The sequence below is a fragment of the Ruditapes philippinarum genome, unplaced genomic scaffold (assembly GCF_026571515.1).
Source record: "Ruditapes philippinarum isolate M1 unplaced genomic scaffold, ASM2657151v2 ctg11481_1_1_1_1, whole genome shotgun sequence".
NCBI lineage: Eukaryota > Metazoa > Mollusca > Bivalvia > Venerida > Veneridae > Ruditapes > Ruditapes philippinarum.
In genome coordinates, this window is record NW_026858587.1 from 28,216 (window position 1) to 40,444 (window position 12,229).

Below are 12,229 nucleotides of genomic sequence, written 5' to 3' on the forward strand. Positions count from 1 at the left end.
TAGTGGTCACATTTTTGACCCAATCATCATCAACCTTTGTCAGAATGCTTGTTTAGATTATTGCTTGGATGAGTTCGAACATGGGTCATCTTTGATGAAAATCTAGGTCACAGGAGCTAAATAGAAAAACCTTCTGAACACTCTAGTGGTCACTTTTTTTAACCAATCCTCATCAAACTTGGTCAGAATGCTTGTCTAGTCAATTGCTTAGATGAGTTCGGACATGGGTCATCTCTGATGAAAAACTAGGTCACAGGAGCTAAAAATAGAAAAACCTTGTGAACACTCTAGTGGTCACATTTTTTACCCAATCATCATCAAACTTTGTCAGGATGCTTGTTTAGATAATTGCGCAGATGAGTTCGAATATGGGTCATCTCTGATGAAAAACTAGGTCACAGGAGCTATAAATAGAAAAACCTTGTGAACACTCTAGTGGTCACATTTTTTACCCAATCATCATCAAACTTAGTGTGGATGCTTGTCTAGTCAATTGCTCAGATGAATTTGAATATGAAAAATTTGGTCACAGGAGCTAAAAATAGAAAAACCTTTTGAACACTCTAGTGGTCACATTTTTTACCTAATCATGATCAAACTTTGTCAGGATGCTTGTTTAGATAATTGCTTTGATGAGATTGCACATGGTTTATCTCCGATGAAAAACTAGGTCACAGGAGCTATAAATAGAAAAACCTTGTGAACACTCTAGTGGTCACATTTTTGACCCAATTATTAAGAAACCTTGTCAGGATGCTTGTTTAGTCAATTGTTTGGATGAGTTTGAACATGGGTCATCTCGGGTGGAAAACTAGGTCACAGGAGCTAAAAATAGAAAAACCTTGCAAACAGTCTAGTGGTCACATTTTTGACCCAATCATCATCAAACTTTGTCAGAATGCTTGTCTAGTCGATGCTTGGATAAGTTTGAACATGATTTATCTCGGATGGAAAACTAGGTCACAGGAGCTAAAAATAGAAAAACCTTGTGAACACTCTAGTGTCACATTTTTGACTCAATTAAATTCAAACTTGGTCAGGATGCTTGTCTAGGTAATTGCTTGAATGTCAAGCTCGAATATGGGTCACCTGGGGTCAAAAACTAGGTCACACTGCTCAACTATGGATAATCCTTGTTAACACTAGTGGTCACATTTTTGACACACCTGTCATGAAACTTGGTGATAACGCTTGTCTAGGTAATTGTTCGGATGAGTTTGACGGGTCAGGTGAGCAATCTAGGGCCATCTTGGCCCTCTTGTTTATTTAATTAAATCTATTGACAGAGTGAATAATTCTAAACCATTTGATGCTGGCCAATTCATCTCGGTTTAATTGTAATATTAAAATAAAGCTGCTTTTTCAGTCATAAACCTTAAACTTCATATGTTGTTACATATGGAGGAGAAGTGAAGTATTCAAGAACCATAAATCTCTTGCATAACTGTTCTGTAATTTCTCTTTGAAAACTTTTATACATAACTTTAGTCTGGGACATAGCTCAAAGAGTAATTAAAATATCAATTTGGAACTTTATAAATGGATAGATCTCAACATGGAGATGTTCGGTGGCCAAGGATCATAACTCTTTATGGTAAAATTTTGAAGTTATTGCCCTTTGTAATTTTTCATAATTTTGTATTGCAGCATAACTAAAAATGCATTGGAGGTCTCAATTTAATTATCACTGATGGATAGATCATATATAGGAAATGCAGTAACCTAGTCCAACTAATTAGACTTGTCAAAGACACATCGAGATAATATTGGACGGGCGATATCTTTTTCCAACGGTTTGACAGTTTGAAAAAAAGTTTGTAAAATGGGTCAAACCGTTCATGCCCAAATTAATGAGGTTAGCTGAAACCAAAAACCTTTATTTTTTTGTATGGTTTTGTAATTATTACCCATTGTAATTTTTATGGTCTGGACATATGTATACAAGCATGTAGTTGACGCCTTATCCGTCTGTCTGTCCTTCTGTCCATCCGTTGTCTTGTCCAGAGCATAACTTGAAAACCCTTGGAGATAATTTGTTTAACCTTCACACAGTGGTAAAGGACATCGAGGCGGAGTACAGTGTCAAAGAACCATAACTCTATTTTGCCCAGTTTTTTTATTATCTCCCCTTTTAGAAAAACCATGTCCTAGATGTAACTCTATAATTATAAGAGATATCAACATAAAACTTTGTAGGTAGATAAATCTCAATGAGAAGATATGCAGTGCATAAGAACTGTAACTCTGCTTTGCCAAATTTTGGAGTTATTGCCCTTTAATTATTTTTACACTCTGAACTTTGTCCGTGATATTACTCTAACATTATCAGAGATATCAACATAAAACTTTGTAGGTCCATAATTCTCAATGGGTAGAAGTGCAGTGCAAAAGAACCAGAACACTGGTTAGCCATTTAATTGAATTATCTCCCCTTTTAGATAAATCTTGTCCGAGATATAACTCTATAATTATTAGTGAATTCAACATGAAACTTTGTAGGTAGATAGATCTCAATAGGTAGATGAGCAGTGCACAAGGAACGTAACTCTGCCTTGCATTTTTGAGTTATTGTTCTTTGTTCATTTTTACATTTTACACTTTTTCAGGGACATAACTCGGAAACAATTACGGGTATCAACAAGAAACTTTGTAGGTAGATAGATCTCATTAAATAGAAGTCCAGTGCAAAGAACAGTTACTCTGCCTTGCCTTATTCTGGAATTATTGCACTTTGTCCAGGGACATAACTCTGAAACTACAAGAGGTGTACTTTCTTGTGTCAAAAACCTATTCGGGGAGCATCACCGGGTTCAAACTGGGCTCTTGTTATTATTTATAATCAGTCGTGCCTAATTATCCATAATTTCTTTAAACAACACCTCTAAAGTTACAATTCTATCATAAAATTTGTCAGAAACAACTTGTCTAATAGAGCTTAGAAATTGTTACAAACTACACGAAAAATATTTCATGTAGTATTCAGGCCGGAACATCATCAAGGATGCTAAGCTGAGCTTTTTAGGCTGAGTGACCCCAGAACAAACACAGAAAGGCGAGAGTATATAAAAATAAAATAAATATACATGTTTATTGCCATTCTAAAACGCTAATAGAAATAGAATTATCGATATTAGTATATAATATGTAGTCTAATCCTGATCCACATAAAATAATTTTATTTTATTATGTTTTAAGGCAAATGTTTCATGCTTTCAGTTAATTATTTTGATGATTTAAATATATATGCTCCAGTTTGTTGATACAATATAATAAAATCATCAAAAGCTTCGCTTCCTCGTAGTCCCTTTCTATAAATTATAATACATGCAGGTATTGACAATCATCTAAACGTTATTTCATAGTTTGGATGAAAAAAAAACAACAAAGTAGAATGACTTTTAGTGTTTTAATGATTGTAAGAAAAAGACAATGAAGCTCTCCGATACTATTTGAACAGATTTTTCTACTTTCACTTTCGTTTAGGAACAGGTGCGACGAGTAAACAATCACTTAGCAACAATAACATCAGAATATTCGAATTATTATTTTACCAAAAAAAAATAAAAACAAGCTATTTTTTCTTCATAATTTTATTTAAAAATATATTACTTTAAATGATATTTTATTTTTTTTTATATTTATGCGGGGAAAAAGTATAAACTTTAAATTCGAATCTAACTGTAACGGAGATATCCTAAACATTCCAAAAAGTGAATAGCAGAAAGTCTGAAATTTAGGTGGATTTGCACATAAACCGTGCAAAATGAGTATGCAACTCAAACATATGCGTACTATGCTGCCCCCACAGGTAAGATTAACAATTACTTCTTGTAATTTACCGACCAAATTTAATAAGATTAATATGTTAAATTGTGTTACAGAACCTGACATGAATTCAGGGAATTCCTGAGATTTCAGTTACAGTATGGGTATTAAACATTGTTAAACTATCTCTAAACTCATTTCATTCTTTGACACACTCATAACAGTTGCTAGTCAGTGTCATTTTATAAGAATATATAAGTTTTATTTGACATGAGCAGAATGCCAGAAATGGCAATTTTACCAATTTTAAGAGATTCACTCTAAATAAATATTAAAGATCTAAAGGGCATTCTTAAATACTTAGTGTGTCAAAACCTGCTATTTAACATGGTAATTCATTTTACATATGTAATTGTTGTTGTCTTGGTTTTGAACACTTGGAGGGACCAAATATAGACCCCATTTTCAATCTAAATTTTGTTCTTTTTTCCCAATCTGAGGTCAGCGATTTGTAAAAAGGACCGATTTTTGTATTTGATGTCAGATAATAGCTATCCAGAAGCTGAACAGTACAAATAAGATTTATTAAGCTTTATTTAAAGAATTTAAACATCTTGAATGCTGGCAATTATTTTCCCAACTTTGTAAAATTTCATGTTAACTTTTTATCCCAAAATGAAAATTTTAATGACACAGATTTCCCAAAATTTTTGCCTTCTTGTGTTTTCCCAAAAAGAAAGAAGAAAAAAAGCCTCACTTGTGTATCTACCTTAACTATTTTTCAACTTCGCATCTCCTGACCACAGGCATTTGTGTCATTTGTCTTGTTAATAATGGTACAGCTTTAATAAAACAATACTTAATCTATTGGACGAGTACACAACTGCAAAACCTATATCAGACTTAGATTGTGCCTCATCCTCGTGCAATATAGATTTAACAGCTGTGTATTCATTTAGTAGAATTCAGAGTTGTACACAATAATTTATTTAGTAACCTCATATTAGATTATTACTAAAAAGTTCATAGTGTTGTACTTTATACATTTGTATTTTAAAGAAGTTGAAAGAGTTTAATTTTTTTGGCTATATTGGATTTGGAATGAGGCCTTACTTTTGGCTCATGGTGAAAGGGTGAAAATGCCCTGTTTTAAGACTGTCAGTGGATTTTCTCACTTAATTGGGAAGAGGCCTTAAAATAGCCTCTTGATTTTGTGAAGAAATTGCTAATTTGGGAAGTAAAGAAGCTGGTGTAAGTTTAGATTTTTTGGGAGAACTGCATGATTTTAAGGATAATTTCCATTGGGAAGAGACCTTTTATAGGCATCTATTATGTAAGGTGAAAAATCACAAACTGTATATTGCTTATGTTTTGTTATAGGATGGGGCAGCAAAGATTTGTGCCATGGCATGGTCAGCAAACAATATGAAGTTTGCTGTCTGTACTTCTGATAGAGTAATTCTGCTGTTTGATGAACAAGGTGAAAAAAGAGATAAATTTTCTCTTAAACCAGCTGATGCGAAGGTAGGGTCACATGTACAGTCATCAAATTTAGCACTGGCCCGGTGGTCCATGGCCAGTGAAAATTAGTTCGGGCCAGTGAAAATTTTAAGAAAATTTAGTAATATTTAGTAGAATAAATTCAAAACTGGAATTCAGGCTAGTAAATTCAAAATCTTAAATTCATTGACTGCATGTACTCAAAAATTTAAGATATTATAATATAGTAAAACATATAAAAATAAATAAGCATGTTCATATAATTATAAATATATATATATTAATATAGTATGTTGCTAGTCTACTGTTATGTGTATCTGTAAAGTTAAATATAATTGATAAATGGAATAAAATGGTGGGTTTATAAGTTTATTAAACTTTATATTAATGTTTAAAAAAAATGAAATGATTGATAAACTTTTGAAGTTAGAATTGTGTTTAAGTCAAAATTTAGCAAGAAATGTGAGGAAAGATACAGTACTGATTCATCAAATCTTTTTAATTAAGATTTTTTAGTTTCATAGTCTAAATACTAACTTGCATAATGTTTAACATCATTTGACTCTAGATGGAATGAAGCTGCAATAAATACTTTTAGATGATTAATACATTGTGTATTAGCAAGTCAAAATCAAAGTTGGTACAACAGTTTCTAAAGATGTCTCATGCACATTGTACAGTAATTACAAAATATTCATTCAAAATGTAGACCTAATTTGATTGAAACTTAAGTGTTAAAATAAGCACTTTTTGATATTGTTGTGATATTTCTAGTATGGAAAGAGAAGCTACACAGTGAAAGGAATAGCATTTTCTGGTTGCTCTACTAAACTTGCTATAGGACAGACAGATAATATTGTATATGTTTACAAGATAGGGGAAGACTGGTAGGTTGTTAAAGAATCAGTAAATGTTATTTAATTTGTGTATTTAAAAATCATAACAATACACCAGTCCCACTCCATTTCAACAAAATTAATTGATTTCAGTTCCTTTGGTCCCTTAAATAATTATAGTTTAATTATATACGGTAAATTGCAGTGTTATATTAAATAAAACTTCACATTCATTTGTTCTTTTAGTAGTAATATTTAATTTGTGTTCTTCAGGGGAGAGAAAAAGGTGATATGTAACAAGTTTATCCAGCAGAGTGCTGTAACTTGTCTTATCTGGCCACCAGATCAACCAATAGTGTTTGGACTTGCAGACGGAAAGGTTTGTTTAAAGTTTGAATTTCATCATACATTATATTACCAACCAGTACATATAAGTTTAGGAACATTAAAAAATCATACACAGCATATATTAGTATACATGTTGCACAAAGGTCAGGAATCTGACTCCTTGTTTATATGTCTTCTAGCTTTTAAAAAGTACATGTAATAAGGACAGTTGAACTTTTGCATGATGTATCACTCTGCTTGAATAATATTTGATATTTGGGAAGGGTTTGATATTTGGGATAGGTTTGATATTTGGGAATGTGGTTGGGTAGCAGGAGTGATGACAAAGTGACAAAAGTTGTTTATCTTTCATATCATTGAACTTTCGTTAAAACCTATGAAGGTCATGTTTATATTATACATATGACTTCAGCATTAAGTTTCTGTACAAAAATTAATTATCTACCAGCCTTCTTTGTATTCTGGTTTATATTGATATATTTAAGGTAACAAGAATATTTTCCTTGTTTATATACATTTTATTTTGTATTGTCAGGTACGAGCTGCTAATGTCAAGACAAACAAGTCTTCAACAATATATGGAACAGATTCCTATGTTGTTTCACTGGCTGCCAAGTAAGTTACTATTTATAATTTAATTGAATTTAGGGTATTTCTTTATTGGTTAAATGTAACATGCTTCATCTTGCTTGACCATTTTTGTGTCACCTATACAGAGTAGTGGTGACATACAGGGATCACTTCTCTGTCATCCTTTTGTCCGACTGTCACAAAATTTGTCCAGACTACCCCGCAAAAACTACTGATGCAAATCCATCCAAACATTACATGAATGATCAGTACCTAATCTAGTTGTGTATATCGTCAACATTTTCAGGTTCAATAATTTTTTGTCAAAGTTATTGCCCTTTAATGATTTTTTTAAAAGTTTGTCCGGATTACTCTTATGCCACTTATGCAATTTACTTTTTTGACAAGATAGATGCATGTATGTAAAACAAAGTTGTACAAAAATGTTCTTGTAGTGAAAATCATGCTTATTTTACTAAATCTAATGTTAGTAATGTAATAAGTGTTTTATTGATAAAATAAACAATATGTTGAGAAAATATTGTATTAATTTATTTTTCATTACAGTCCAACAGGGAAAGGATTTCTATCAGGCCATGCTGATGGTTCTATTGTTAGATTCTTCTTTGATGATGAGGGAACTGGGGATCAACAGGTATTATATTTGTTTCTATGGTAACAAATAACAGAGAAAACAGTGTGCACTTGGTCATATTTGTACATTTCTTATGTTCTAATGTTGTTATGTTGAAGAAGTGTTTGATTAATGATAAGCATTACTAAGTGCTGCTTTTATTACCTTTTATTACTTTGATTGTCAATATAGAATAGAGCCATTTATGCATTAATTGAGTTTTGATTTTGCAATTACATAAAACCTTTCATATAGGAATGTAAGTTTGGATTTTAAGTTGCCCATGCGATCAATTTTTAATGAAAATTTTTTTTTTTTGGCAGTTCACTTGTTAACTTCTTTTTCTGTTTGAAAACCACTCTCTATTGACCAGTTTGTCTGTATCAACTATTCATTTATATCAACTTTTTACATGCATGAAAATAATATTTTATTGCTTTTATTTCGAATGATATGTTATAAACAGTAGAAAAACTTGACTATATATATTGTAGGGTAAAATCAGTACTCATCCCTGCCCACCATACGCTCTCGCCTACTCCCAGAATGCAATAGTAGCAGCTGGATGTGATAAACGTATTATTGCCTATGGACGTGAAGGACGAAGCTTTCAACATTTTGATTACAGTAGAGATGATGATGAACATGAATTTACTGTAGCTGTTTGTAGCCCTAGTGGACAGTCTATTGTTGTAGGCAGTTACGACAGGTTAGTAAAAGTTATATATCGTCCATTATGTTTCTCTTTCAACACCTTATCATTCATTACTCCAATATGATTCAAATGACTTTTAATATGAATATAAATCTTATAATGGTCTGATTTAAATGTTGTTCTTAAAAAGTTTAACAAAAGAATACACTGTTGGTTGTAAATATTTTATTGTGGATTTATAAAAGAATTTGAAGACTGAGTAATATTTTTATGGACAAATATTAATTTTCTCATTTTCTCTCAATACTTGTGATTAGTAACACATATTTTATTAGAAATTTGGGAATATAAGTTTATGACATTAGAATTTCTGCCAGATTTTCTTTATAAGCCATTATGTTCAGAATGCAAAAATGTTTACATAAATGTTAAAATTTATTTCAAGATTGCGAGTTCTAAACTGGAGTCCAAGGCGTCAGATGTGGGATGAACCAAAGTGTAAGGATATCAGAAACTTGTACACAATTACAGCACTGGCCTGGAAAAAAGATGGAGCTAGAGTCACTGCAGTAAGTACATCAAGTTTCTATGATATTTTCAAATAAATTTCCTTCTGGAATGTTATTGCTCTAATCCATTGTAATTTAAATACAGGGATTTTTTTTGGCTTATTTTATTGTCGATATTCGGTCATATTCCCAATTGAAAATAGTGTATTTTTTTCCCAATCCACAGGAAAAAATTCCTTATTGAAAGTAACAAAATGAAAATATTGAATAAAAAATCTTTGAAAATAAGGGCTTCTGCACTGTGATCATAGTGCCTTTGCATTCTATTTAATCACTGCAAATTTTCAGGCATGCATTTTTCCCCAATTGTTAACAAAACATTGCTGAAATTCCCAATGTCATGGGTATGGGTCATGTTCCCAAAATCCTGAGAAAAAAACCCTGAGATATGTGAAATTAAGTACATCATGTTCCTGTACTTTATTTTTAGCTCACCTGTCACAAAGTGACAGGGTGAGCTTTTGTGATCGCTTTTCGTCCGGCGTCCGTCCGTCCGGCCGTCCGTCCGTAAACTTTTACTTTAAATGACATCTCCTCATAAACCACTAAGCCAATTTCATCCAAACTTCACAGGAATGTTCCTTTGGTAGTCACCTTTAAAAATTGTTCAAAGAATTTAATTCCATGCAGAACTCTGGTTGCCATAGCAACCGAAAGAAAAAGCTTAAGATATCTTCTTTTAAAAAACCCAAAGAGCTAGAGCTTAGATATTTGGCATGAAACATCTTCTAGTGAGTGTTTACCAAGTTTGTTCAAATAAAAGCCCTGGGGTCAAAATTGGCCCCGCCCCAGGGGGTCATTGATTCTCCCTATATGCATATAGTAAAAACTTTAAAAAATCTTCTTTTAAAGAACTCAAAGAGCTAGAGCTAAGATATTTAGCATGAAACATCTTCTAATGAGTGTCTACCAAGTTTGTTCAAATAAAAGCCCTTGGGTCAAAATTGGCCCCGCCCCAGGGGGTTATTGATTTTCCCTCTAGCATATAGTAAAAACTTTAAAAATCTTCTTTTAAAGAACTCAAAGAGCTTGAGCTAAGATATTTAGCATGAAACATCTTCTAATGGGTGTCTACCAAGTTTGTTCAAATTAAAGCCCTGGGGTCAAAATTGGCCCCGCCCCAGGGGGTCATTGATTTTCCCTATATGCATATAGTAAAAACTTAAAAAACTTTCTTTTAAAGAACTCAAAGAGCTAGAGCTAAGATATTTAGCATGAAACATCTTCTAGTGAGTGTCTACCAAGTTTGTTCAAATAAAAGCCCTGGGGTCAAAATTGGCCCCGCCCCAGGGGGTCATTGATTTCCCTATATGCATATAGTAAAAACTTAAAAAATCTTCTTTTAAAGAACTCAAAGAGCTAGAGCTAAGATATTTAGCATGAAACATCTTCTAATGGGTGTCTACCAAGTTTGTTCAAATAAAAGCCCTGGGGTCAAAATTGGCCCCACCCCGGGGGGTCATTGTTTTTCCTTATATGTGTATAGCAAAAACTTAAAAAATCTTCTTTGAAAAAGCCCAAATAGCTAGAGTTAAGATATTAAGCATGAAACATCTTCTAGTGAGTGTCTACAAAGTTTGTTCAAATAAAAGCCCTGGGGTCAAAATTGGCCCCGCCCCGGGGGTCATTGATTTTCCTTATATGTGTATAGCAAAAACTTAAAAATCTTCTTTGAAAAAACCCAAATAGCTAGAGTTTAGATATTAAGCATGAAACATCTTCTTTTGGGTGTCTACCAAGTTTGTTCAAATAAAAGCCCTGGAGTCAAAACTGGCCCCGCTCCCGGGGGTGTCATTGTATTAACTATATTATGTGTATAGTAAAAACTTAAAAAATCTTCTTTTAAAAAACCCAATGAGCTAGAGCTTAGATGTTTAGCATGAAACATCTTCTTTTGGGTGTCTACAAGTTTGTTCAAATAAAAGCCCTTGGGTTAAAATTGGCCCTGCCGGGGAGGGGGGGGGGGGGGGATTTCATTGTTTTTCATTATATGTGTGTAGTAAAAACTTAACATCATGAAATATCTTCTAATGGGTGTCTTCCATGTTTGTTCAAATAAAAGCCCCGGGGTTAAAACTGGCCCCGCTCCGGGGGCCTATATACAGGTGAGCGACCTCAGGGCCATCATGGCCCTCTTGTTTTAATTTTTCTTTTCTTCTAAATTTTTAAGTGAAAGCATATTTATTAATTTTGGCATTTATGATAGTTTATTGTTTTATTTATTATTTAGGGTACTCTATGTGGTGGGGTTGAGTTATTTGATTGCTGTCTCAAGAGAACAATCTACAAGAACAAGTTCGAGATGACACACGTTGGTCCTAACCAAGTTATCGTGAAGAACATGTCCAATAATACACGGGTCGTTCTCAAATCTCACTACGGTTACGAGATTGATGAAGTGAGGATTATGGGTAAAGATCGTTACCTCGTCTCACATACCTCTAATACACTGCTACTTGTGATCTGCAGTCAAATAAACTTAGTGAGGTAAGGAAATGTTTGAGAAATAGTAAGAGCATCGGCTTTGTAAAAAGATTCTTTATACTTTTCATTAAAATCTTACTGTGTAACATTTCAAAGACATGCATTTGTAAACGCGTTCATAAAATTATGTTATGTTCAGAAGTTTTGTTAAAGACTTATGTAAAAAAAAAATCTATAAAACTTTATCTATAAAAATCAAATATATTATTATTTGATAGAGACTGATTTTAAAGATTTATTATCAGTTAACATACATTTCCTTATTTGACAGGTACCATGGCAAGGTTCTGGTGGAAATGAAAAATACTACTTTGACAATGAAAGTGTAAGTAGAATTCAAATATTTTAGTTTTAGTCATTAATTTGTACTTTTACTGTTGTCCAGGTAAAACCTGGAATGAAATGTATCATGCAGGTTTGATTAACAATATGACATAGTTAACTGTTGTGTATTTGTGACTGTTTTAAATTTTAGCTATATTATGTTTTAGTGTTTTCTGAGATATATAGAGGATATTCAAGTTTTTTCTATAAATACACGATTTATTTTCATAGAGTGGTATGAAAATAAATATTTCATGAGTGGCGGTAGCCATGAGTGAAATATGATAATTTTCATACCACAAGATGAAAATAAATTCTGTTTTTGTAGAAAATACTTGAATTTTCTGTTTATTATATATATTTCTCTTTTTTGACATTAAAATTTGAAAGACTTTCCCTTAAATTTTGTGTACTTGCAGAATTTAAAAGAAAGTAGTCCGGCAAAGACACCAGTGAAAATACGGAAAATATGTTTCACTGCAGTGAAAAATAAATTTTTACAGTGAAAAATAAATTTTTACAGTGAAAATACGGAAAATGAAAA

The 12,229-nt window shown here is 32.5% G+C and overlaps 1 protein-coding gene across 1 annotated transcript; it reads left to right on the forward strand.

Annotated features, from left to right (window-relative positions):
- Positions 1–3,654: 3,654 nt before the first annotated feature.
- Positions 3,655–11,686, forward strand: LOC132753667 (intraflagellar transport protein 172 homolog; the record flags this gene model as incomplete). The annotated part of the gene is given in 11 exon segments (XM_060744160.1): positions 3,655–3,808; positions 5,146–5,289; positions 6,040–6,152; positions 6,375–6,480; positions 6,985–7,064; positions 7,587–7,674; positions 8,148–8,362; positions 8,754–8,877; positions 11,108–11,333; positions 11,336–11,364; positions 11,633–11,686. Coding segments are annotated over 11 exon segments (1,224 nt in total), but the record flags the coding sequence as incomplete, so codon positions are not given.
- Between the last annotated feature and the right edge of the window lie 543 nt (positions 11,687–12,229).